The following is a 25,449-nucleotide window of genomic DNA, read 5'->3' as shown; positions in this document are numbered from 1 at the left end:
TTAGAAAATCATAACAGATAGGCATTGCTAATCTTAATTTTTATAAAGCTTAAGTTAAAGCTACGTGAATTGCCCAAGAATCCAGCTTGTGAGTGGTCAGTCATGGCACTGGTAAAAGTTGAGAGAGAACCAGAAGATTCTGGCTCCTGGCCAATATTGTGCATTACCCCAAGCCCATTCCGAGTTATCTTGGGTGTGCTTTGTGTCCGTGGGCCACCCTTATTAGCGGCCAATACATCTGCATGGGCTTAAGAAAGGCTAAGTAGAAATTCATTCATTCATTCATTTATTGAGTGCCTACTATGTGCCAGGTTTTGTTTCAGGCTACACTGATGTTGGAATTTAGCGAGCAAGAAAAGATCTTTTTTCATATAGATTATTCTAGGAGAGGAGACAGATTAAACAATAATATAATGTGAGTGAGAGCGGCGGGGGTGGGGGAGATGATGGATGTGGGTAGGGAAGGTGCTGTATTGCATAGCATATGTATTAACTAGAATGTTAGCAATTTCCTCAACTTTTTCTGCAAAAGTTTTCAAAACTTTACCATTCATCCAGGATGCTCTTGGCTTGGTCACCCTGATCCTTTTCTAGCATCTCAACAATAACTATTCACCTAGCTATTGTTCCTCACCATTTGTTAGCCCTTTGCATCGAGTAACTAATTTAATTTCTACAAAGAACCCCATAAAGTAAGTGTGATTATCCCCATTCTACAGATCACAAAACAGAGGTCAGAAATATTAAGCAATCTGCCTAAAGACACCCTATGACTGAGATGGGGCTGAAACTAAAATTCAGCTGACTCCAGTAGTCCTCCCTCTATTGCCCTTAGTGTTTTAAGGGATCTTCTGCATTCCCCCTATTTCCTACCAAGTCTGTCTGTCTGTCTGTCTCTCTCTGGGTAGGAAGAGAGAATTATACTTTACTGGAACCTGACTTTAATGAAAAAAATAAAGCATAGTACTCTCATTATATTTTAATGGTAGCTTAGTTTTTTTTTAATCTATGTATTTATGTAGCTATCTATTATTTATTTATACAAGGAAAACCTTTGGGAAAACCTGACATGTAGTTGTGCTTCTGAAACATTATCTTTCTCATTCTCTGTGAGTGGTGGTGAAATAAGCACAAGGTTTCATGGGAAGTAAAACAAAAATTTAAATAGCACACCTTTTGTCCAAGCAATGCAACTTTTAGGATTTTATCAGAAATACTCACAAAAATATAGATAAAGTGAGGAAGATTTATATGTATTGACATTGAAAATTTTTCATGATAAATTCAGGTGAAAAAGAAGCAAGTTGAAAACAATGGAATATGATCTCAATGGAGGAAAATGAATTTTATAAATGTAGGTAATGTTTATATATCTGCCCAGTACACACCAAACTAATAGTAGTGTTTATTTATTGCACAATTCTGTTTTATTTAATTTTTTAATGTACATGTGACAATATTTAAAAAATATATATCAAAATGATATTTGAAAAACTCATCCAGAGAACAAAATCCCAACCTTCTGATGGACACAAACTAGTTCAGCATTGGAGCTGTTCAGATTTTTTCCAATAAATATGGCAATATTGTTCTTGAAAAGTTACTTCAAATTACAATTAGGGAAGAAAATAGGAAAAACTTTAATTTTGTAGACAGTCCCTTTATTTTGTTAAGTTAAGCTTTAGATTCATTAACTGTACATTTAATAGTCTGAGTGGTGCAATTCCAATTATATAAACTAAAACAGGGGAGAAAAGACGCAGATTTCATTTTATAAAGGTTTCAGATTTGGCGTAAAGATAATAAGTCTCATGTAGAGCAGAAAATTGCTTTCCAACAGGCAAGTAATGGGTGTAGAGAAAGGTTAATTTATTGGTGATTCTTTCTCATAATCTGTTATTGGTTTTCAGAGTAATAAATCAATCTTGCAACAAATGTGTCTGGCCTGGTCTCAATACTACATGAAAAAGATGAATTCACAAAATTAATGAAGCATATTATTTCTAACTCAGTGCTTTAAAAAAAATGCCTGGACTGAGAATTAAGCCATGGTCAGATATAAATAGTTACTGAACTTAGCTTCAGAGCAGAAAAAAAGTATGACAGAATCCTTATTAATAGAAATAATTATAGCCATGCTAGTGGATATGAAGTGACATCTTATGGTTTTGATTTGCATATCCCTTGTGACGAATGACATTGACCATCTTTTCATGTTCATATTGGTCATTTGTATATCCTCTCTTGAAAAATATCTATTCAAGATCTTTGTCCATTTTTGAACTGGGTTGTTTGTTTTTTGTTAAGTTTTATATACATTCTAGGTATTAATCTCAAATATTTTTTCTTTCTATGGGTTGCCTTTTACTTTGTTGATAGTGTTCTTGGATGCACAAAAGTTTTAAATTTTGAGGAAGCCCAATTTGTCTATTTTTTCTCTTATTGCCTGTGCCTTTGGTGTCATATCCAAAAAAAATCACTGCCGAATTAATGCCATGAAACTTTTCCCACGTTTCATAGTTATAGGTCTTACATTTAGGTCTTTGACCCATTTCGTGTTAGTTTTTGTATATGGTGCAAAGTAGAGGTCCAAATTTATTTTTTGCATGTGGATATCCAATTTTCCTAGCAGTATTTGTTTAAATAATTGTCCTTTCCCCATTTAATGGTCTTGGCACCCTTGTCAAAAATTATTTGACCACATATGTGAGGGATTATTTCTGGGCTCTCTATTCAATTCCACTGGTCTATATGTCTGTCTTTATGCCAGTACCACACTGTTTGTTTATTTTTATTGATTTCAGGGAGAGAGAGAGAGAGAGAAACATCAATGATGAAAGAGAATCATCGATTGGCTACCTCCTGCACACACTCCCCCCTCCTCCCCACTGGGGATTGAGCCTGCAACCCAGACATGTGCCCCAACTAGCAATCGAACCATGACCTTCTGGTTCATGGGTCAACGCTTAATCACTGAGCTACAGCGGCTGGGCAGTACCACACTGTTTTGATTACTGTAGCTTTGTAGCAAATTTAGAAACTGGTAGTGTGAGTCCTTCAACTTAATTCTTCTTTAAAAATTGTTATTTTGACTGTTCTAGGTCCCTTGGCAGTCCATATGAATTTTATAATAGGCTTGTTAATTTCTGCAAAAAAGAAAAAAAATAGGCAGCTGGAATTTTGAGAGTGATTTTATTGAATCAGTAGATTGCTTTGGGGAACATTGTCATCTTAACAATATTAAGTCTTTTAACCCATAAACACAGACTGTCTTTCCATTTATTTAGGTCTTTTAAAATTTCTTTCAACAATGTTTTTAATTTTTAGTATACAAGTCTTGCACTTCTTTTGCAAATTTATTGTTAAGTATTTTATTCTTTTTGATACTATAGTTAATGGAATAGTTTTCTTAACTTCACTTTTGGGTTATTCATGGCTAGTGGACAGAAATACAACTGACCTTGTATTTTACAACATTGTTGAACTCATTTTACGATTCTAATAGTAGTTCTTAGGATTTCCTATATATGAGATCATGTTATATGACAATAGAGATAGTTTTACTTCTTCTTTTCTGGTCTGGAAAAGATTTCTTTCTCTTGCTTAATTGTCCTGGCTAGAATCTTCAGTAAATGTTAAAGAGAAGTGGTGAGAACGGATATCTTTGTCTGGTTTTTTATTTTAGATGGAAAGCTTTTAGTCTTCCCTCATTATGCATTATGTTAGCCATGGGTTTTTCATAGATGCAATCTATTAGGTTGGGGACATTCCCTTCTCTTCCTATCTAATGTTTTTATCATAAAAAGTATTAGATGTTGTCAAATGCTTTTGCTGCATCTTTTGATACTATCATGGGATTGTTATACATTATTCTATTAATATGGTGCATTAGTTTGATTGATTTTCACATCTAAGTATACATTCACTTTCATATTAATATATTATATGTTTAAGTAAGTCTAACTGAGAAGAGCTTTGTACAAGACCAACAGACACTTACTGAGTATTCACAATTCTGGCTGTAACTTGGACCTGTACATTGGACAAGAACAGATGGAAAACTGGGACATGGCTGTAACCATGACTTCAAATCACAAACACTCCAATATTTTAAAAAAATTATGTTTGTTTTAAAGAAAAAATATTTAAAAATTCATGTTGGACGTGCACTCTTTATTGTTGTTTGTTATTGCACATTTTCAACCCTTGACGATATGAGTATCAATTAAAATAGCTGTATGACTTAAAAGGAAACTGGTACGTGTTATTTCTGATTTAGAACATCCTATTGCAGAAATGACCTGTACCAGACTTCGGGTAAAGACATTTAATAAGAAAAACACATATGAACCTGGAATATTATTTTTGTCCATAAAAGGCAATAATAATGATACTAATATCATGACTTGCTCACATTTTATTCAAGTATGTCCTTTCACTTATCAGCAACTCTGTGGCCTAAGTACGATTCTACTTCTATTCTAAGTAGTATTCTACTTTGTAGCTGAGGACACTCAGAGAGGTTAAGTAACTTGCCTAAATATTCACAGGTAGAAAGCAGTGAGACCAGGATCATTTGACTCTGAAGTCCATGCTCTTCTCCATTCCTTACACCTTGAGTACCAGAGTTTAATTTATGCACAAACTCAAAACTGTTCCTCTCCCTTTTTAACTAAACCTGGGAAGTCACAGGATTCAGTGTCCCAGGGCTTCATTTCCTTTTAATAGTACCACTTTCCTTTCCTCCGGTCCACAATCTTGGAGGCATTTGTTATTCCTCCATGTCCTGGGCTGAGTTTGCTTCAATTCATCCATCAGTTGTCTCAAGAATTGGTCTCTTCCAGCTCATTCTCATTGTCTGCAAAAGCCTCCTGACTGTCCTCTGCTGTGAGTGACCCAGCGGAATCCTTACAAAACCGTTTGTAGCCTAACATCTCAGGGGTTAAAAAGAGCATTTGCCCTGTAGGGTGATGTCCATGATGGCAATGGGAGGAAGATGTAGGCCAGCCCGATAAAATGTGTAAAGAAAATACACATGGATTTTACACATCCGGGAGAGATCTCGCAGTTCCTTCCTAAGGTCAGTTCCTCTCTGATTTGGTATAAAACAGTCACTGGACCTGGAAGAACAGCTGCCTCTCTCGAGTGAGCCTGAGCAGCAGAGACAAAGGAGGTGCTGGCGCCCACAACTGGACAGGACAGCCCAGGCTGACCAACACCTGGTGTCTGTGATCCTGCAGCTGGACTGCTGTCAGCTCTCCCCATGCAAACCAGGGCTGCATGCCTGAGAGCCTCGGCACCTTCACTCATGTGCCTCCTACCAGAGTGGTGAAGGAGGAACCCCGGGCTCCAGATACAATACAGGAGAACGCTCAGGTGTCAGAGCTCTCAAGTGGGATGTAATCAAGTCCAAATCCCTGTTCAGACATCCTCTAGTTGCCTCACCCTGTAATTATCCTGTCAGAGCAAACGAAGCCATCTTCCTGTGAACTCCCAGCTAGAACGAGTACAAAACTTCTCATCAAAAATATGAGAAGATGGGGAAAACCAATTTTCCTAAACTCTTCACAAGTAAAGTATACGTGGCTGGAATAAATAGTTTGGCTAACCTCTGAGGTTGGAAGGGGAGTGGGATCATCAGAAAGTCCCCTAAGTGCCTTTTAAAATAGGGGCACCCACTTAATAGCCTTGAAGTCTCAGTCTTCTCATCTTTGAAACGAGGATCATGATCCTACCTCACCAGGTTGCTTGGCAATTACATGAGACGTACACAAAACAATCAGCATAGTGGCTGGGCCACTGATGGAAGGCCTGTGTATTTACACATGAACTCTAGGCAGACTGTCATATGCACCGGGAGTGCATTATTATTTACTTGTTTATAAGCACATGAGAGCTGGCAAAGGGGGAAAATGGGTCATTAATACACATAACACATGTGGCTCCTTCATGCTGTTGAAGGCCCAATTACTCACTGGTCTGTTATTTCTTTCAGGGTGACTTCCTTTTTATCTACAGTTACAGATATAAATATAAATATAAATAATACAAGGAGATTATATTCCTTGACAGCTGGTAGATCATATCTAATTACTCTGTAATCTTTTCACCTGAAGGGACCCAACTGACTAGCCCCTGTTCTCTCTGAAGGAACAATCAAAAACCAGAACTGGCCTTCTGGCCACTGAGTGAGTCTTACAGGTGTTGCCGACCAATCGTGGGCACAAAAAGAACTCCCAAACAGTTTTGTATCAATGGAAAGGACTTGGGGTCTTTTTAAGTCAATCTTAAAACTGAATGAGACCAAGGGATTGAAGATGAGAGGCAGAGGAGGAAAGACTTAGGTTGCAAGATTAGTGAATGGCATAGCTAGGACTTGGAACACAGTTGTTGTTTTTTTTAAATTATTATTATTACAGATGTTCCTCTTTTTTCCCCCCATAGCTCCCCTCTACCTGGTTCCCACCCCTCCCCATGCCCTTACCCCCCGCCACTGTCCTCATCCATAGGTGTAAGATTTTTGTCCAATCTCTTCCCGCACCCTTCACACTCCCTTCCCCCTGAGAATTGTCAGTCCATTTTTTATTCACTTGATTTTTAGATTCACTTGTTGATAGATATGTATTTGTTGTCCCTTTGTTGTTCATAATTTTTATCTTTACCTTTTTCTTCTTCCTCTTCTTAAAGAATACCCTTCAGCATTTCATATAATCCTGGTTTGGTGGTGATCTTGTTGTTTTTAACCTGGGAATCTTGTTAAAGTAATGCAGATTCCGATTTGTGAGGTCTCAGGTGGGGCCTGAGATGTCTTTTTGTTTCTATTGCAAGAAGGTTGGTGTTGGTAAAGCACTTAGAAGAGTTTGTTGCATGTAGTTCCCAATTCAATAAATGACAGTTATCATTGTTGTTTCTATAGCTTGCACTGATTGAGCTGCATGTGGCTCTGACCACACCAGGCTTCAAAGATACCTTCAGAGCTGAGCATTAGACGCAATGTAGAGTGAAACAAACATGCAGGAGAACTGAACAAGCTGCCTCCTGTGTGTGGCAGCAACAAGAGTGCTGAGCAGGCGACCTGGCATGGAAGCCCTTGGGCCTCAGAGGATGAGTTAGTTTTCCTTAGGCAAAGGTGGGTGACATGGAAGCCATGAGACACAGAAAGATCCTTTCCTCTTGCTATTTCTGGAATGTCTTCTTTGTTCCATATCCACCTTTGTTTTATTTGTGTTTTTGTTGTTGTTTTTGGACATTGTGCTATCACTTTATATTCATTAGATTTATTTTTATTCCATTATAATTATTCTGAGGCAAGTATCCTCATTGTCCCCATTTTACAGGCAAGATGATGAGCTTTAGGGACAGAGCTAAGTAATCTGCCTTAGCTCACAGTTTGTACGTGGTAGATGTGGAATTTAGGTCTGTCTGTCACCAAAGCCACACTCTTCATCACTAATCTTTGCCTCATATTTTGTATCACAGTACAATGTAACCACATGTTCACATGTCAGTTTCTCTGTCAACTAAATCAGCAACTCCGAGAGATTAAGAACAGTGCTCTTTTTCATTGTTTTCATGCCCGCCTAGAACATGAAAACAATGGCACTCAGTAAATGTTTTCCATATTGCGCCGTGTTATATTTCCTGCTGGTAGACTAGAGACAGAGTGAGAGCTCAAGTTTAGCAATAGACTTGTTCAAATCATGCTTCTGTGACCTCGGAATTCGTGACCATGTAGGGCTTGGTTCTTAGCTGTGCTGTGTCTTGGTTTCTTATCTCTGTGTCCATCTCCACCTTTCAATAGATTGTGAACAGTAGAGAGTTAGGGGAATTATTTGCTCTTCTTTAATCCACTCCTTCCACTGTCCCCAAAGAGTGACTAACAGTGTCCAGCCCACAGGAGACACTTAATGAATAAATGAACATTCATAATTCTCTATGAGTCTACCTCCCTACTTTCTTTTTATTTTTTTATTTATTTATTTTTAAAATATATTTTATTGATTTTTTACAGAGAGGAAGGGAGAGGGATAGAGAGTTAGAAACATCGATGAGAGAGAAGAATCGATCAGCTGCCTCCTGCACACCCCCTACTGGGGATGTGCCTGCAACCAAGGTACATGCCCTTGACCGGAATCGAACCCGGGACTCTTCAGTCCCCAGGCCAACGCTCTATCCAGTGAGTTAAACCGGCTAGGGCCCTACTTTCTTTTTAAATGCGATAAAAAAATGAAAGTTAACTGTTATGGGGAGAGAGACAGAAAGTTATGCTGCGCTATGCACAGACATGCATATAACTAAACTATTAGGCCGGAAAGAGTGACAAAGGATATTGAAAATAGAAATGAAGGTTGGGAACTTACCAAGACCCTGTATATGGAAAATGTGAATGCTCTCTGGAGCTTTTCCAACCAGTTCCTGAATATGTAGCACACTTCCAGAAGATCTAACTTGGGCTTTAGTATCCCATTAGCAGAAGAAAAAAAGTACTGCATATGTTACAGGTTCAGAATGCAATCCGTTGGCGCGTTTTTAACAGAAACGTTAAGAGACTTCAAAAAAGGACGAAGGCCGAAACACATGCAATCAAGAGAGAAGCAGCTCAAACAAGACATGGACCTACTCAAAGACCCTTGAGGCCTCCAGCCTTTCCCCGTGGATAACTCTGACAGGCGTCCAGCGAATTCCAGTTTGGGCAGGGGTTTGTTTATTCTGCTTGGTTCAAATCAGGGCTACGGATCCCTAATGGTTTTCACATCCCTAAAGGTTTTCCACATTTGGGCAAGATCTATGCTTTATGGAGGCCTGAGGAGGCCCTGCTCCTGGCCCCTGTGCTGAGCCGACGGTGCCAAGAGCACTCAATGCCCTGACTCTGGGAGAAGTTGAGCAGCATCTACCCCTTGGCAGGAGTGTGGAGATTTTCACAATGGTGCTGTGTCATAGTAAAAATGCCTCCATTCTTAACCAACTGTAACTTTTACTACATTTCATTTTTCTCCTGGTGGGGCTAAATTTTCAAGACTAGTCTTTTTCCTGTAACCACTACTCTGTGCCAATGAAAACTAAATGGGCTCACACTGGCTTCTAGCCCTTTATTTTGAGCACACCATTTCTAATCCAGGAATAATCATTCAGGTTGGTCATTACCACGCTCCTTCCTACAGAGGATGTCCTCACCTCCAGGTTCTTGACCCTAACGTGCCGCTGTTGGTCTGATAGTCCTACAATTCAACCTGCTTAAGAGACTGTGATGGCTCTCTAATGCTTTAGGTCTAAATTTCACCTCATTCTCTACAAATTGTAACCACAACTACCAAAATAACCATATGTCTCACTGTCTCCACCATTGGGGTGGTTGCTGAGAACCATTTTCTCTTTGTTTCCCAGGCACTCATTCCCAGGCTGACATGTTATCTCACAGGCTTTCCCTGCCTAGAACAAGACCCCAGAAGGTGGTTCAAAGGTGCCCCTTGTGTGTTCAGAGCCCTTCTACCCTTTGTCCCAACTTCCAGCCCAGCCTCCTAACTCTTAACTTACCGACAGCATGTGTGAATCTTGGAATACAACCCAGGGGTCCCAAATACAGACGCCTAGGGCCAGGCAGGTAAGAAAATGAGACCAGAGTGGAGAGGTGGGGCCAGGTGTATCAGGGGAGGAGTAGGGAGCTGGTGTGTCTTATCTGCGAGTGGTGGGTGGGTCAGGGCCAGCCCATGGGGCTAAGGGAGGACAGTGACCCAGGGTTTCCAGGTAAGTCAAAACTCTACATTTTTATACAAAATTTCCCAATTTAAAAAAATACTACAACTGTCAAAGAAAAACTCCCTTGTCCTGGATTTGGCTCATGAAAGTCTTTGCTTGCCTGGTATAAGCACGGAACTGCTAGACTCATAGTACGCAGTGAGTTTGTCGAGGGTGGGGACAGTGAATAGTGGCCTGGAGATGGATGTCATCAATCCCCCTCTCTAGCTCATGCCACAAGTCTCTTCTAAACTGTGGAACACAGTTCCCAGAGAGCAGAAAGACCTGGGTGACTAGGCCATTCCTCCTTTCCCCACTTCCTCAGAACAACTTCTGCTAATACTAGGTCTCTATTTTGGAATAATCATTTATTTTCAGATTCGGTATCCATGAAAGTTTTAAATGTAAACATTTTTATTTCGGATATACTTTTATTTTGAGTATATTTTTATTTTTGGTACAAAGGGGGCTGGGAGGGGCTGTGCATGTGGGGGCATCTCTAGCTTATTTTTATTAGAATCATCCTTTTGAAACATAAATCTTGTTGTATAATTTCTGCTTAAAACCCTCTGATGGCTTCCCATTGCTCTTAGGGATGCAGACAAGGGCTCTTAACAAGAGCCTGTATTATCTGGCAAACTTTTTTTTTTTTTTTTGGCTTTATGTGCCTTAGTTTCTTCACATGTAAGAATGGCACTTAAACATTATATAAGACTTTAAAAAACACTTGTCGTGATGCCGGGCACACAATGAGCACCCCATAGCTGTTCACCTTTGTCATTCTGACTTCTCCAGATTTTACTGATGAACCCTATATCTCCCCACTCTCCATCCAAACCTCAAACTTGCCATTATCCCTTCTGCCACTGGGCCTTTGCACATACAATTACTTCTGTCTAGAACACACTGCCAATCACTCAGTTCTGTTAGTTAATATCCATTGGAACCTTAGTCCTGAGCTGAAACATCAAGCCTCAAGGAAGCTCTTCTCTGCCTGGGTCAAATCCCCTTTTAGAGGGTCTCATGCAGCCACGTCCTCTCCCTTGTAGTACATATCGTGGTAACAATTTGTCATTTGTTTTGTAATTACTTGATTTCCTACTGGTCTTTAAGCTCCATGTAGGTGGGGACAATGTCTGTTCTATTTTTGGGTGCCTTAGCAGTGTAGGTATTGAATAAATATTTATAAAGTATATGAATTTCCACCACCAGTGGCCTCTTCTTGGTGTGCTGGGCTGGGGTATGATAACCATAGGGAGGAGGGCTTTCCCCAAAGATATAAAGGAAATGGGGAGTCCTCTCCTGGCTTGAGGCCTGGAGAGTGGAGGTGCCCTCACCCCTTTGCTCAGGAAAGATACTCCAGACCCTCAAAAGCAGGACTATGCAGAGACTGAGGCTGCCTACACCCTTTTTCCTTTTTCTCTTTTTTCAACAACAGTATGAGACCACTTTGCAGAGATACGACCCTCAGGACCACTTGCCAACTGCACCAGGCACATTGGGCATCCACAGAAACAGACCAGAGAGAAAAAGATTCCATGGCTGCCCATCTCATGGTGGGCCAGTTAGTACCTCCCGACTGCGCAGGACTTCCATACTGAGGCCAATGAAGATCAAAAGTTTAAATGTGCTTTATATGGCTCTCAGATGGTCTATTTTCTACCATCTACCTTTGGCCACACACTGGTCAGGGCTGGGATCAGCCCAAATCATTTTTGTAAATGATGTTTGAAAAATAGTCACTTCTGGTAAATTAACTTTTGATGTTGGTGATGCTCACAGATCAAATCTGATGGCTTCAAATGTTCCTTCCTGGTTTTAGAACAGGTATCTGTGTGGTAGCCTAGCGGTGTGTGCATGTGCTCATTTATCCATTCATTCACTCAACAAATATTTTCTGAGCCCTCTCCCCTCCCTGTTTTTGTAGAGAGGAGTACATTTGCTTGATCCATTAGCTATAGGAATCCCTTCTCCCATGTGGTTGCTTATGTGCTATGATTATTCAGCTGTAGATGGGAAGACCCCTCCATCTACCCTCAGAGGTGCCCATATTAAAGAATGCTTGAGAGATCCCCGAAGTCCTCAGAGGTCAAGGAGGCAGCAGGGATATAGGAAATGATCAACTTTATAGTCAGATGGACCTGCATTTAAATTGGGGGTTCCACGTTGTACTTGTCACGCAACCGCACATGCATACAGAGGCTGAGACCTGAGTGGATGGTAATACTGGAGTGTTTCCTAGTGGTTAAGAACTTGGGTTTGGGAATTGAACAGGCTTGGGATGAAATGCTGGTTTTGCCCCTACTAGCTGATCAAGCCCAGTTAAAGGCTTTGGTTCTAGGCTTGGCAGTCTATAACCCTAGACCTTGCGAGTTGCCAGGTCTCTGAAACTTTTTGCACTATCAGTTCCCCTCCGTGTTCCCAGTTCATCCACAACAATCTGTGATATGGATTTTAGATGAGTCTGCTTATTAATGCAAAAATGTGACCCTGGTATAACAGGGGTAAAATACCCTCCATCGTTACCAAGGGTGTTTTTGGTGACTAAAATTGATAGGGAAAGCCTCAGAAGGGTCACACATCTGTTCAGATCTTCATAGAATCACTTCTGGGATTAATATTATAGAATAACATTTTTAAAAAAGTTTGTAGTCATAATGAAATACAGAGTTAAAAGATTCAAAATACCAAATTTATGTATTACCAGTTGGCAAACCACTTTAAACATTCCTGAAGATGGTCAAATGGAATTCAGTCCATTAAAAACAAACCACTCTTAAAAATGTCCTCTTACTACTTTAACTGTACCACTAATTTCTTAATGACTTCTTGGTTTTAGCACTCAATTTCAACAGAAGTTTAAATAGTGAATCACACCATCTTGAGATCTCGTTTTTCCTCTTAAATATTTGCTACTGACTCACATGTTATTATAAATAAATTATAAGCATGTTCCATTATGTTCTATAAATGTTCCCATGGACAAGAATTTTCATAGTTCATTTAAATGAGTTTTTGTTCTTTGAAAGGATAAACAATTTAGAAATGCTCAAAAGGATTAGTTACATGTACTAAAAAAATCTCACTTAGTTTTATTGTAATGACTAATGCAGCTTCATAAAAATGTACAAATTTTAACTTAAACACTAAATTTTGTATCAATTATAGATTTTTCCAATCCTGGAAATAAGTACTTAGCATCTTTTCTACTCTGGAGGAAAGAAGGATGATATCAGCAAAGAAGTACAAAAAAACAGTTGTTTCTAATACAGGTGAGGACTCATTTCCCTTAGTGAAATAGGTGTTCACATTTATCCAGGCTCTTCAATGATTTTAGAAAACTCAGACTTCACTGTTGTTTCTCTGAGTATAAAGTTTCAGGTAGTTATCTTGCAAATAAATTTCTGGAATATGGCCCATTCCAAGTTTCTGTAACTAGAACTTGACATTTTTATGACCAGCTCAAATATGGGAACCCTAAGTGACTGTCTGGGGTTTCTATCCTTACCAGTCACTTTTCTGAATTCAATAACTAGGATTTAATAAACCCTTAACTTCTTGATTTCTTGAAGTGATGGAGGTGGGGAAGGGGGGATGGGTAAAGGATCCAAGAATCCTATTAATAATTTTTAATCATTAACAACAAATTCAAAGGACTAGAAATTATTTTAAAAAATAAAATTAGCAGTCATCTTAGACTCAGTTCCTTTTATCCCATTCGATCTCTACATTCTATCAATTCTACCTCTTACGTACACTTCTCTGCTGCTTCCCAAGATGTTCTGGTACAGTGAACGTTTTGTGCATTGCACAAAGGTGCTCCCTGGAGTGGAGCAGAGGTCTGAAGTCCAGCCCAGGTGCTGGGCACTAAATGATCTGTGTGGGTATGTGGCTGCACCAGCTTGCAGAGAGCGGGGAGGAGAACCTTTATTGTAATTTTTACCAATTACTAAATGTGCCAGCAACACACTACCAGGAACACTGCCTTAGCAACAGCTTCCTAAATACCTCCAGTTCTCACTGCCCTTTACCTCCACCCACCTTCCACAGCAATCACTCACCTGAAGTATCAGAGACTCAAATTCAGTAGGCTTGGGGGTGAAGCCCAGAAGCTATATTTTGGACACTCCTGCTGGTTTAATTCTGATGCAGGTGGGCTAAGGATGACACTCTTCGGAGCCTCACCCCACGCTGCAGCCAAATGGATCTTTCTAAAAACCTAATCTGATCAAATCACATCTTTCCTTAGACCCTTCAGTGCCTCGAGTTACTTACACGGTAAAATCCAAGCTCCTTTTCATGAAATACATCCCCTGAAGACCTATCTCCTCCCCTCACCCCATGCCTCCCTACTTACCATCTGTACTCCCCAAGCTTTGGTAAGAACAGCCTGGTAGACCAGCCATTCCCTGAACACATGTCTTTTCCTGTCTTTGCATCTGGAAGCTCCATTCCCTCTGCCAGTTACCACCAGCCCCTGCCCTCCCAGGGGAATTTCCCTTATCAGTCAACACTCCAGATCTCTATTCTAACACATCAGATGACTCTTCACAAAGCCCAGCTGGGATCCACTGCAGAGAGAAGATTATCATGGGGCAGTGAGAGAGGAGTGGATGGGCTGCTATAGTTAGGGGGGATATGGATTCCCTGAGGCAGCAGGTGCCTGGGAAACTCCCTGAATGTATCTGTATTTTCATTTTGTTTGAGTTTCATATGTTAGTACAATCCACAGTGTCAATCAGTGTTTTATTTCTTTGTTTCTAAAATTATCTCATTCAAATAAGTGCTATCACTTATTTCTTTCTCACAGGATTGTTGTCCAAAGGACAGTCTTAGTTCCCTAGTACTGCTGTAACAAATTACCACTACTAGGATGGTATGAAACAACAGAACTTTATTCTCTCACAGAAGTAAAAAATTAAGGTGTTGGCAGGGCTATGTTTAGAATCTTTCCTTGCCTCTTCCTACCTTCCAGTGGTGGCCAGCAGTCCTTGACATTCCTTGGCTTGCAGCTGCAACACCCCAATCTCTACCTCCTCTATCACAAGGCTCCGTTTCTATGTCTCTTTTCTCCTTCTACTAAGGAAAACCGGTCACTGGGTTTAGGACCCATTCCAACTGAAAATGAGGTTATCTTAACTTGATTACATCTGCAAAGATCTTATTCCCAAATAAGGTCACATCATAGGTACTGGATTAGGATTTCAACATTTCTCTTTTGGGGGACACAAGTCACCCAACAAAGAGGACCTAATAAAATCATGCAGATAAAGGGCTTGGTATATTGCCCTTTATATGTTGAGTAAGCACTCAACAGACTGCTCTATCACTGACTACCTATGCACCCTTGGGCAAGTTTTGTAATGTCTGTGGGCCTCAATTTCCTCATTAGTAAACAGCACCACCCTCATTGGACCATTGAATGGTTTGCAATGAAATTACACATGCAAAGCATTTAGAGCAAGACCTGGCACTCAGCAAGAACTAAAAATGTTAAAAAAGCATTGCTATAATTCTATCTAACCCCTACATTCTTATATGTCTAATTTTCAAATGAGTTTAAAATTTCATAATAGAAATGGTAAGTCATCTTGAGAAAATTTTAAAACTATTTAATTCCTCTGCTTGACCTTCTCTCCACCTGCCCACAAATATATGTAATTATTTTGACTTAGGAAGCATCACGTCCCCAATCATATTTGAGTTAGGTGAGTTTGCTCTCCACTGGTGTTTTAGAGATGCTCCCCTGGTTATAAGCAGGGGTGTAGAGTCACCCCTGGGCATGGAATTATGTTCCTGGATGACACCTGACCACCTGTGGTCCCAAGGCAGAGAGCTTTTGTCCTGTGCCCTCCAAACTTCCTGGCCCCATGAGCTACAATCTCCCCCATCAACTGAATAGCCCATCACTTTATGAATCTCTTGGGAGTAGTAAGGGCTACCTCAGTAGCCTTGAAACCCAATATTACATTTTCTCCTGGGTGAGAAATGTTATTTTACAAGTTGAAGACTTCCAGATGTGATCTTTTGCATTCTTCTGAAAGTTGACATAGCACTAAGCCATAGAGGGCAGTGGATGCATACTTTTTAGTTTATTAACTGGGACAGAAACATACCCCAAATTACATTAATACATACTTTTAACCATGAAGAAAATATTTTCAAGGTCAAAAAGTTGGAGAATTTCTTTAAATAAACTTAAATCTTGGAATCAGAACTATGCATATACCTTTCCCTGCCTAGTAGGCATGTAAAGGGTAATTTTTTTTTTATTATGAAGAAGTCAACTAAGACAGTCTTTATAAATGAAATTATTTATGAGGTATAGTCACATAGTTCAAATGTGTGTGTATATTCCTATTACGACATTGTTTTTATACTTAGAGGTATTAACTTTAGAAAAAGACACAAATAAAATAAGTTAAACATTTTCAGAAAAATCTTTTCTTTTTCTTTTTTTCATCTTTAAATTGATTTTAGAGAGAGTAAGGGGGGAGAGACAGAGAGAAAGAGAAAGATGGATGTGAAAGAGAAACATTGATTGGCTGCCCTCCTTACCCGCCCCCTGACTGGGAATCAAACCTGCAACCTAGGCCTGTGCCCTGACCGGAAATCACCTCTTGGTGTGCAGGACAGTGCTCCAACCAATTGAGCCACATTGGCCAGGGCAGATCTTTCTATAAGAAACAAAATACTCCCTATTTTCAAATTAGAATATTAAATATGTAGGTTACTTTTGTTTTCATATTGATATTCTACTTACAGTCTATATATGGCCAATAATTTTAATATAGCTATTCTATGTTTACACATATATGCACTCAAACTGCTTAAAAATGAACAGTGGCATTTTCTTTTCTGCTACATAATTTAAATAGAGATAACTAAGCTCTGTCCTGGTTATACATAAATATTTGACCTTTTAATTCATAAACTTACTTAGCAACAATTTGAGAAGAAAAAACTGAGTTGAATGTACTATATTTATTATATTGATTAGTATAACATACACATTTGAAAACACTTAGCTACCTTATATTGAAAATTCTCTTCCTTATTACTACTAATTTTTATAATTTTGCTATTAAGTGCTTTACATTACTATCAATTATCTCACTCTTTTATCTCCCTTTTGAATTTATCTTGTTTTTGTAATTTTCAGTAGGTATTACATTGGAAAAAGAAAAAAGAAACAAAGGCAGATGATAGATTTAGAAAACCTCTTCCTGACTATTGACGTCAGTAATTCTTTTGACTGCCACTGCTAAACAGAGTTGGTCCTGAGAGTCTAGCATTGGTTAATGGGGAGAAGGGGACCTAGACAGAAAGTAGAAAGACCTTAATTGTATTAAACTAGTGGAAGGTCCCTTCCAGAATGATGTGAGCTCTCCATTTTCCATTTTGAGAAAGCACATCCATGTAATCAGGGACACACCCTTGCTGATCAATGCTTCATATCAGAAAACCTTTCTCATTATTTGGCAAACTTTGAACTTAGTAGACAGACCATCCTTGGTGGCCCTAATGGCATAAAACCAGGAATGCTGTCTACTGATTATTGGCTGTCTTTCTAGTGCCACCGGTACCACTGGAGGTGTGCAAGCTTATGGAGATGTTAAAGAGTCAACAGAAGAATCCTGTCAATTGCAGTCAAGCTGCAAGGCTGTAGAACTCTGGCCAATCAATCCCTGAGTTACCAATTCTTGACTTGTGAATAATGAACAACTGGTTAGACATTTCCTTCTCCTATTCTCACCTACTGTAGGCTACTCCAACCCTCATCTGTAATCATACTCACTTGCAGAAGACACATTGACTTGAGCCATCTGGAGGTTACATGAGAAGATATTTCTTCATATTTCTTTTTCACAACCTCGATTCTTCCTAATATCTTTATAGACCTGAGACCAAACACCTATGTAACATGTTCCTCCTCCTTTTTAAAATTTTAGATTTTTTTTTGTGTGCTAAAGTACATATAACATAAAATTTAGCATCTTAACCATTCTTAAGTGTACAGTTCAGTGGTATTAAGTACATTCGTACTGTTGTGCAACCATTACCACCATTCATCTCCAGAACTCTTTTCATCTTGAAAATGGAAACTCTGTACTCATTAAATACTAACTCCTCATTGCCCTCCCCCACCAGCCCATGTCAACCACCTTTTTTATTTTGTCTCTATGATTTTGACTATTCTGAGTACCTCATAGAAATGGAATCATCAAGTATTTGTCTTTTCCTCTTCTTTTTCTCTACCTTCCCAAACTCCATCTAATTAATCAAACATGATCTCTCTCATAAAAGAGGTCATTCTTTTTCACCATTTTCCTTACTCTTTCCTTCTGGGAAAAAATTTTAAACCCCGCCCTGCCCCCTCTCTTCCCTTCTTCATTCCATTTATAAACCTCTTATTTAAAAAAAGAAAATGACAACGAAAAATTTTTTTAAAAGGTGACTGGGATAATTTCCTGGTTCTTTCATAGAGGTATGAGTTTCTGTGTGTAATTAACCATACAAAAGAACTACAGCTGCCAACATCTAAAATCTCTGAAATGGCCCAAGTTCTTTTCAAAATCTCCATAAAAGTTTGAATTTAACTTTCTACTCATCTTAGTTAAAATTATTTCTGTTCAACAAGAAATGTCTTTTAACTCACTTATTGCTTTTTTCTTAGAGGCTGATTCTCAGTATTCTAAAAATTGTATTTTTCTCTTTATCCCACGGGAAGTGAGTAGATTTCAACTGTGTTACATGTTAAAGAGGTGTTTGAGAACTAGAGTCTGTGAACCAAATCACAATATTTAATACTGTTCTCTGGGAAAGTGTTCTAGGTTCCACACAGCTCCTGAGAATTGAACTGCTGGTATTTAAGCCATTTATAAACTGGGGGTTGAGTGTGTGTTATACACTTCCCATAGATTTCATTAGCGATACATAGCTGAAAGCTGTTGGCCAACTCAATGCCACAGGTCACACAGTGAACAATAAAAGCAGCAGACAATCAAGTCATAGCAGCCAGCATGTCGTCCAGATCCCCTGCCAGAGTTCAAGACCCAACTAGTGAATATGCTAAACCTATAGATTCTACAAACGCTCCATGACTTCAACCACCCATATAATTTCGGATGCATTTTCTTCCACTGCATGTTGAAGAAACATATGTTTCACTATGGCTTATGACAGACTTTGAAAACCTCATGGCGAGGGCACTGAAGTTAAAAAAGGTTTCCAAGAGAACAAGCCAGAGCTGCAGAAATATGCCTGGAGCAGAGGCTAACCAGCTAATTGTATTATTCAGTAGAAGCTACTTACAGAGGGATATCAGAAATCATTATAGAACTGCAAAACGGAAACTCGCAACCCTTGCATAAAACACCAGTTTGGAGATAATACATTAGCTGAGGGTCCAAAGAGTTCCAGAGCTGGGACTGTTGGTCTATGAAGTTCTGATCTGAACAGGGAAATGCAAATAGCAATTGAGATCAAGTTACTATCAGGGCAATAGCCACATTAACCAGCAGCCTCCTTTTTTTCCTCCCCAAAGGCCTGTGTAAGACGAGGCAGCTTGCCTTGGTCTTGGAGATGTATCCCTTTGCAATTAATGGACACGAAAGAAAGTGGCTTTTGTTGTCTCTCATTTGTTTGTTTGAGGCCTCACGTTTCGGGCCAAGCCATTTATCACAGAATATTAACTCCCTCTCTAAACTCTGAACATTTAGAGCCACTTCCACATTTATCTGGCACTCAACTCTGCAGTCTCATGCATGCAAAACTGGCCTCCTCATTAGGATTATAAACAACTTAAAGGCAAGTAAACTGACTTGAACTTCCTTAGGATTTCCCCCAACAACTACATACTGCTGGGCACAGAGTGGGCATCTGATAAACACAGTTGATTAACTCAAGGATAAGGTCATCACATATCACGGGCACTGAAGCAACGCCAACTCCGCATGCCAATCTCAGTCCAACTTCCCAGGAAGAGTACTGATGGAGAATGTAAGCCTGGCGGTCACCAGGAGCCACATCAAAGTGGAGAAATCTTGCATCCTGTGCACGGGGTACTGCTTACCACCTGGGGACTGTAAGCTCCACGAGGGTAGGAACTATGTTTTGTTCCCTACCCAGAACCCAGCACCCAGCACCCAGTACCCAGCACCTAGTAGGTGCTCAAAAAAATATATGAAATCAAGTTTTGTCCCTTTAGTCTCATGAATCAGTGTTTCTACACCTTTTGTTTTGTTCATTCATCATTTATAACCAATCCACAAAAATTAAGGTAACTCCAGAAAACAAATCAGCATGGCACCCACATGGTACACAGGGAGTTGTATACCCCTCCTTAGCCTGCCCGGGTGTGCATATGTGTAGGGTGGTGTGAGGGAGGCTGGAGAAAGGTCACTGGCCTGCTAATCACAGGTCTGGGAATTGCTGTGGAGGGACAAGAGTTGCTCTCCTGAAGAGAAATGGCCGGATGTCAGATCAAGCTCCTGGCAGCCCCAGTCAGTGGAATGCTGCTCAATGTGGTCCCTGTCTGGTTGGCAGCTTCCTGCCAGGGAAGGCTGCCAAGCAGGTTGTGACAGCTGTGCAGTGCTCTGACATTTCTGACCTGCCTGCCTGCTGCTCGTGGGAAGCAGCTGAGAAGTTCTGATGTGGATGGACCCGATCTTCCAATGGCTTTCGTTTTTCAGGAGAATGCCTAACTATCTCATCTTTTAAGATGGAAGTCATTGGAAGATGGCCTTTAGCTTTTCCGGTCAACACGAACCTACTGATTCTGTGTAGGGAAAACTACAGGGTGAGGCAAACGTAGGTTTACAGTTATTCATATGGACAATAATACCATAATTAATAAGTAATAATACAAGAATAAACGCTGTGTTTTGTGTACTCATAGCTGTAAATCTACTTTTGTCCCTCCTATTGCATATTTCCTCCTGTTCTCAACCACTATTTTCACCGTGACCACACTTGTTTATGAGCATCTTATCACAGTAATTGACATCTGTCATGGAGTAGCACTAGGAGAAATCACCTGTTTGAATAATTGAAAAAAATTAAAGATAGCTTTTTAACCATTTATTCTTTTGAAAAAAATCAAAATCTTAAGGCTCATTATTTGGAATGTTTACACTTCAACTGATTTTGATAAAAGAATGACTTTTTATATTCTCTTAAAGCAGTTACCTTTATGTAAAGTTGTTTAAAGTGAACTGATCAGGAGATATATAAATGTTAACTTAGATTCTTTTTTGCACTCAAAGATGAGAAGTTAAAAGTGAAAGTTCAGACATACCTTTCAGCATCATTCGTCCGGTGGATCCTCCAAAAGTACTGAGAAGCCCACTTCTTGCTCCTAAAGATGTAGTTGCTTCTAGGAGAGAACCCGTGATGTACTGAGATATGGAGGTCCGTTGGAGGGTGGCACGGTACTCACATACGGTGTCTCGGACACATTGCTTTAAGCAGGGACCAACATTAATCCTTTCATAGGCTGTCTCAGAGGCTGGGAGCTTTGTGAAGAAATGGAGAAGAGATCCAATTGTATCTTCTGTTTCTTCTCCCCTTCTCACTGCATTGTAGATCTGTGAATAGCACAAAGTACAGGAAGTATTAATCTAGTTTCTTAGAAAAGCAAATTAACTTGTTGACAAAATGCCAAGATGACTTATTAAGAAAGAAGGTTCAGTCGCTCTAAGCACAAACACTTTTGAGCACTGGACTCATGTATTAACCTGAACATTCTACAGACACCATTTATTTGGGAAAGCTATGTGTAGTTATGAAATAGGCCATTCAAACAACTCTGCTATCAAACAGAGCGCTTACAAGTTGTACCAACCAAAAATATATTCAGCTCAAATTTCTTCTCCTCCTCAGCAAAGCAAAGCTCTTCTGCAGAGGGACGATGCCAGACCTTTCCTTTTTGTCCTTTTGGACTCTCCTAAGTGACTGTCTCAGGTCTGTCTGCCTCCAAGAAATATTGCAACCTGACATTCATGAGGAATCAAACAGAAGTAAGAATGAGAGGGTCATGGGGAAGGAGCAATTCTATATTTCTCTCTTGGTCACAATCCTTCAGTCCATCAGCTTGGATCAAAATCTTTGAATCCTTTTTCCTCTTTCAAACTTCCTCATTTTCCACATCCAGTGAGTTGACAGATCATGCCCATTCTTCCTGTTCTGTCTCTGCCACTATCCTGATTTCCTCTCCCTTTATAACCTGAATTTACCAAGAATTATCTCAAGGAGATTGAACTATTAGGACAGGGTTCCCAACCATAATTCCAACCCACGCCAAAGCAATTGTTCAACATGCACTTATATAGGTCCTGCTCTATGTGAGGCATAGCATTGAAAGATGTAGGGCCTGGGCAAAGAGTAACACAGACCTCATATACTACAAGATTTCACAATCTAACTTAGAAGATGAGGCCTGAAAATGATGAGGTTTAACATTATTACAGGGAGGTTTGGGGTTTTGTTAAGGTCTCTGGGAAGCCAGAGACTTCTAGGTAGTATATAAGCAACAGGAAGAAACATAACATGGGAGTTAATCCAACTTTCTGATGGTGGAATAAAGGTAGACTATATTGTGTTGTTGTTTTTATCATGCCACCTTGAGCACCTTGTCATGGTTGTCTTATTATTTATGCATCAAATCAATAAATAATCATTATGTGTTTATATAACAGATATGTATCAGACCTGGGTTAATAAGATAGCTTCTCCCCTCAAAGAGTTCACAGTCCAGTGATACACAAAAGAGCTCATAGTGGAGTGGAAACGGAAGTCGCCCTGTCCTGTGACTTCAATGAGTGTCCAGGGAAGAGAAGATCCTCCAATGCCCTCCAGGCCATGTGTGTGCCCCCATGATGCTACACACTCCAAATCTCACCTTAACCAGGACGCACTGGCCCTCAAGAGGATCATTGTTAAGCTGTGCTAGGTCCTTAGGATTTTAGAATGTACCTAAAACACCCCAATTATTCAAACTGCGGATCCTGACTACATTTCTATTCTGCTTTCCTCTGACTACTGGTATATACTTGTCACTTGAAGGCAAAGTGTGAATTCTTTGGCTTTAATTCTCTGTCAATTAAATTTCTGGTGGCCAGTACAGCCATGAAGGTGGTGTGCTAGAACAGAAAGAGCTCGGCTTTAGCATCAGGTATATGGGGTTGTACTCCTGATTCTACCTTGACCAGCTAGAGAGCTGGACATGAGCATGAGCAAGCTGACTTAAATGTTTAGAGACAGTTTCCTCTTCTGTAAAATGGGGATACTAAGGTCCCATCTTATGGATGTTGTGAGTTTCACCAAGACAACAATGTAAAGTGCTCAGCCTGGTATCTAGGAATGGGGCCCATTACTACTAGGCAAGAAAAGAATGGACTCCGCTATCCTCAGGGAACAGCAGATGATTGTGTAACAACAGAGCTTAGTCTACGAAATTTATTGTGATGGGGTTATACCCTTACTCTCTTGTGCCACTGGATAATATCATCCTAACCTTATTTGAGCTGCAGAGCTCAAAACATGCTTTTCTCCTCTCAACTCCAAATCACACAGGCAATCTCCAACACACTAAGTCTCAAACAAATCCTTCAGAAGTAAATGCTCTGAAGTTCAGGGAAAGGACCCACAGTGAGATCTGATGGCTAAAGAAGGCTTCAGAGGTAAAACAGATTTGAGCTGTGCCTTGGAAAATAGGCACAACTCTAACTGGAGCAGCTTGGGGAGGCAACTCTCATGGTAAGCAAGGGTGGAAGAAAATGTATGTGTACTAAGACAGTAAGCAGAGCAGGGCATTTAGAGCAGAGGAGAAATTAGAAAGGCCAGTTGGTCTGATAAAGGAGATTCTTGAATGTCAAACAAAGAGCTTTAAGCCATCAGAGGTAGAAACTCATCACTTTCGTTTGTTTGTTTACTTGTTTGTTTTTAGCAGAGAAATGATGCTAAAAAGGTTTTACTTTACAAGATTAATATGCTTACAGTTCTTAGTTACTAATGAGTAGACCTAGTTTCTTCTTGCCAAGCTCCTTCATTGACTCAGATGCTCTTACTCATTATGTTATGCATTCCAGTTTCCACATCAGGCCTTCAGAGATTCCCAATGTCTCATTCAGCTCCTTATCCAGCTTTCCCAAAAGGTTTTCCTCAAATTAGGAGATCGTGAGTGACTGCATGAAATAAAAACTCCTTGATCAAGTAAGTTTGAAAAACTTAGTAAATATTCTCCTTTTGAAGATTTACATTGCATATTAGAATATTAAAGACAAAAGGTTTAGAGTGAAGATATCTATTTTATTTTGTTTGAGTGTTTGAGTATTACTCATACTCATGTTATCTGACCAGAAATTTTTTTAAGAGCACACACTCTGTGAATATAGTGTTGTACCAAATAATTTGCTCTAATCAAATGGCCTTTTCTTATTCTCATTTCCTTGACCTTTGTGGATTCTCTGAAACAGACAATTACCTAACGTTCTTGAAATCCTGCCTCAATTGTCATCTCATTGTTCTGTCTCTGCCTTACTCTGTGGTTCCCCTTCCTCCACGGGCCTTCAAGACAGTTGTAATGCAATAGAGAAGTGCCAACAAGTGCCTAATGTTGGGGGTCATAATTTGGTTGGCCATGAGCCAGATTTACCCAAAAGATCTGCTTCATCTGACATACTATTTTAAAATCAGGACAGTTTACATACAAATTGGAAGTTACAGCATTTTCTGATAAATGCAATAATCTGACAACACTGAGTATTCCCATGTGGTGTGAAGGACTAGACCTTACATAGGGCATGAGTTCTCTAATAGGCTCCCACCATTCTCTAGTGATCACACCTGGTCAATATCCGGTCACCATTAGCATATGTGTTTATGGCCCTTTCCTTCATGGGATATAGACATGGCTGTAGATACACACAATAAACATGCACTGAGCTCCTCTATCATGTCATCTGTGTGTTCTTCCCTGGGCTAGTTGCCAAGGATACAGAGAGAAAGCTATGGTCTCTACTCTCAAGGAGCATTGCTGCTCACCTCCAACATATATAAATGCTATGTACATATTAAGTAACCATTCAGTATTGCTATCAGCCACTTGTTTCCAAACTTGTCTGACAAAATCAAAGATGAAGAACTCTAAGATGAAGAACTTACTTTGTGAGCTTCCATCACAAAGACCAGAAAAAGATCAGCAGGTCCCACAAAGATCTGGACTGATGCATGCTAGTTACACAAATACTGGATGAGCTGAATTCAAGGTGCTTGTTGGAAAAATGCTGAAATGTGGGTGAACTGTGGTAGACATAACAATGCTCAGGGAACATATTAAAATCAGGCTCTAACCACTTATTAGATCACCCACTTTTTAAGAAAAAGAGGCAGACATGAAAAATTCCACATATATAGAGTGGGAAAAGGGGTAAGTATAGATCAGTCATTATGAGTGTGGCTCTGGGGCACTGTCTTGAATTCTAGCTCCCCTGCTTCCCAGCTGTGTGACCTTGACACTTTACTTTGCCATTCTGTGCATCAGTTTCCTTTTTTCCAATGTGGGGATATAATCGTCTCTGCCTCATAAGGCGGTGGTAAGAATTAAAAGCTTTGATAAATGTAATAGGATTAGAACAGTACCTGCCACTTAGTCAATACTCAACAAATACTGGTTTTTGTGATGATGGTGACAATGACGACTGTGGTAAACTC

At 39.7% G+C, this 25,449-nt stretch overlaps 1 protein-coding gene across 4 annotated transcripts in view; it reads right to left on the bottom strand.

The window, feature by feature from the left end:
* The window catches only part of PLCE1 (phospholipase C, epsilon 1), a 255,192-nt gene that overhangs the window by 127,033 nt on the left and 102,710 nt on the right, over positions 1 to 25,449 (bottom strand). For all 4 annotated transcript variants that reach the window (XM_005884057.2, XM_005884058.2, XM_014531564.1 and 1 more), the window contains exon 2: positions 21,035 to 21,323. In XM_005884057.2, the coding sequence (XP_005884119.1) occupies positions 21,035 to 21,323 (289 nt within the window). The remainder of the gene's footprint in view (positions 1 to 21,034; positions 21,324 to 25,449) is intronic.

Source organism: Myotis brandtii, unplaced genomic scaffold, assembly GCF_000412655.1.
Source record: "Myotis brandtii unplaced genomic scaffold, ASM41265v1 scaffold810, whole genome shotgun sequence".
In the NCBI taxonomy this organism is placed as follows: Eukaryota; Metazoa; Chordata; class Mammalia; order Chiroptera; family Vespertilionidae; genus Myotis; species Myotis brandtii.
The sequence above is the reverse complement of the archived record's forward strand: the minus strand, read 5'-3'. Positions and strand labels throughout refer to the sequence as shown.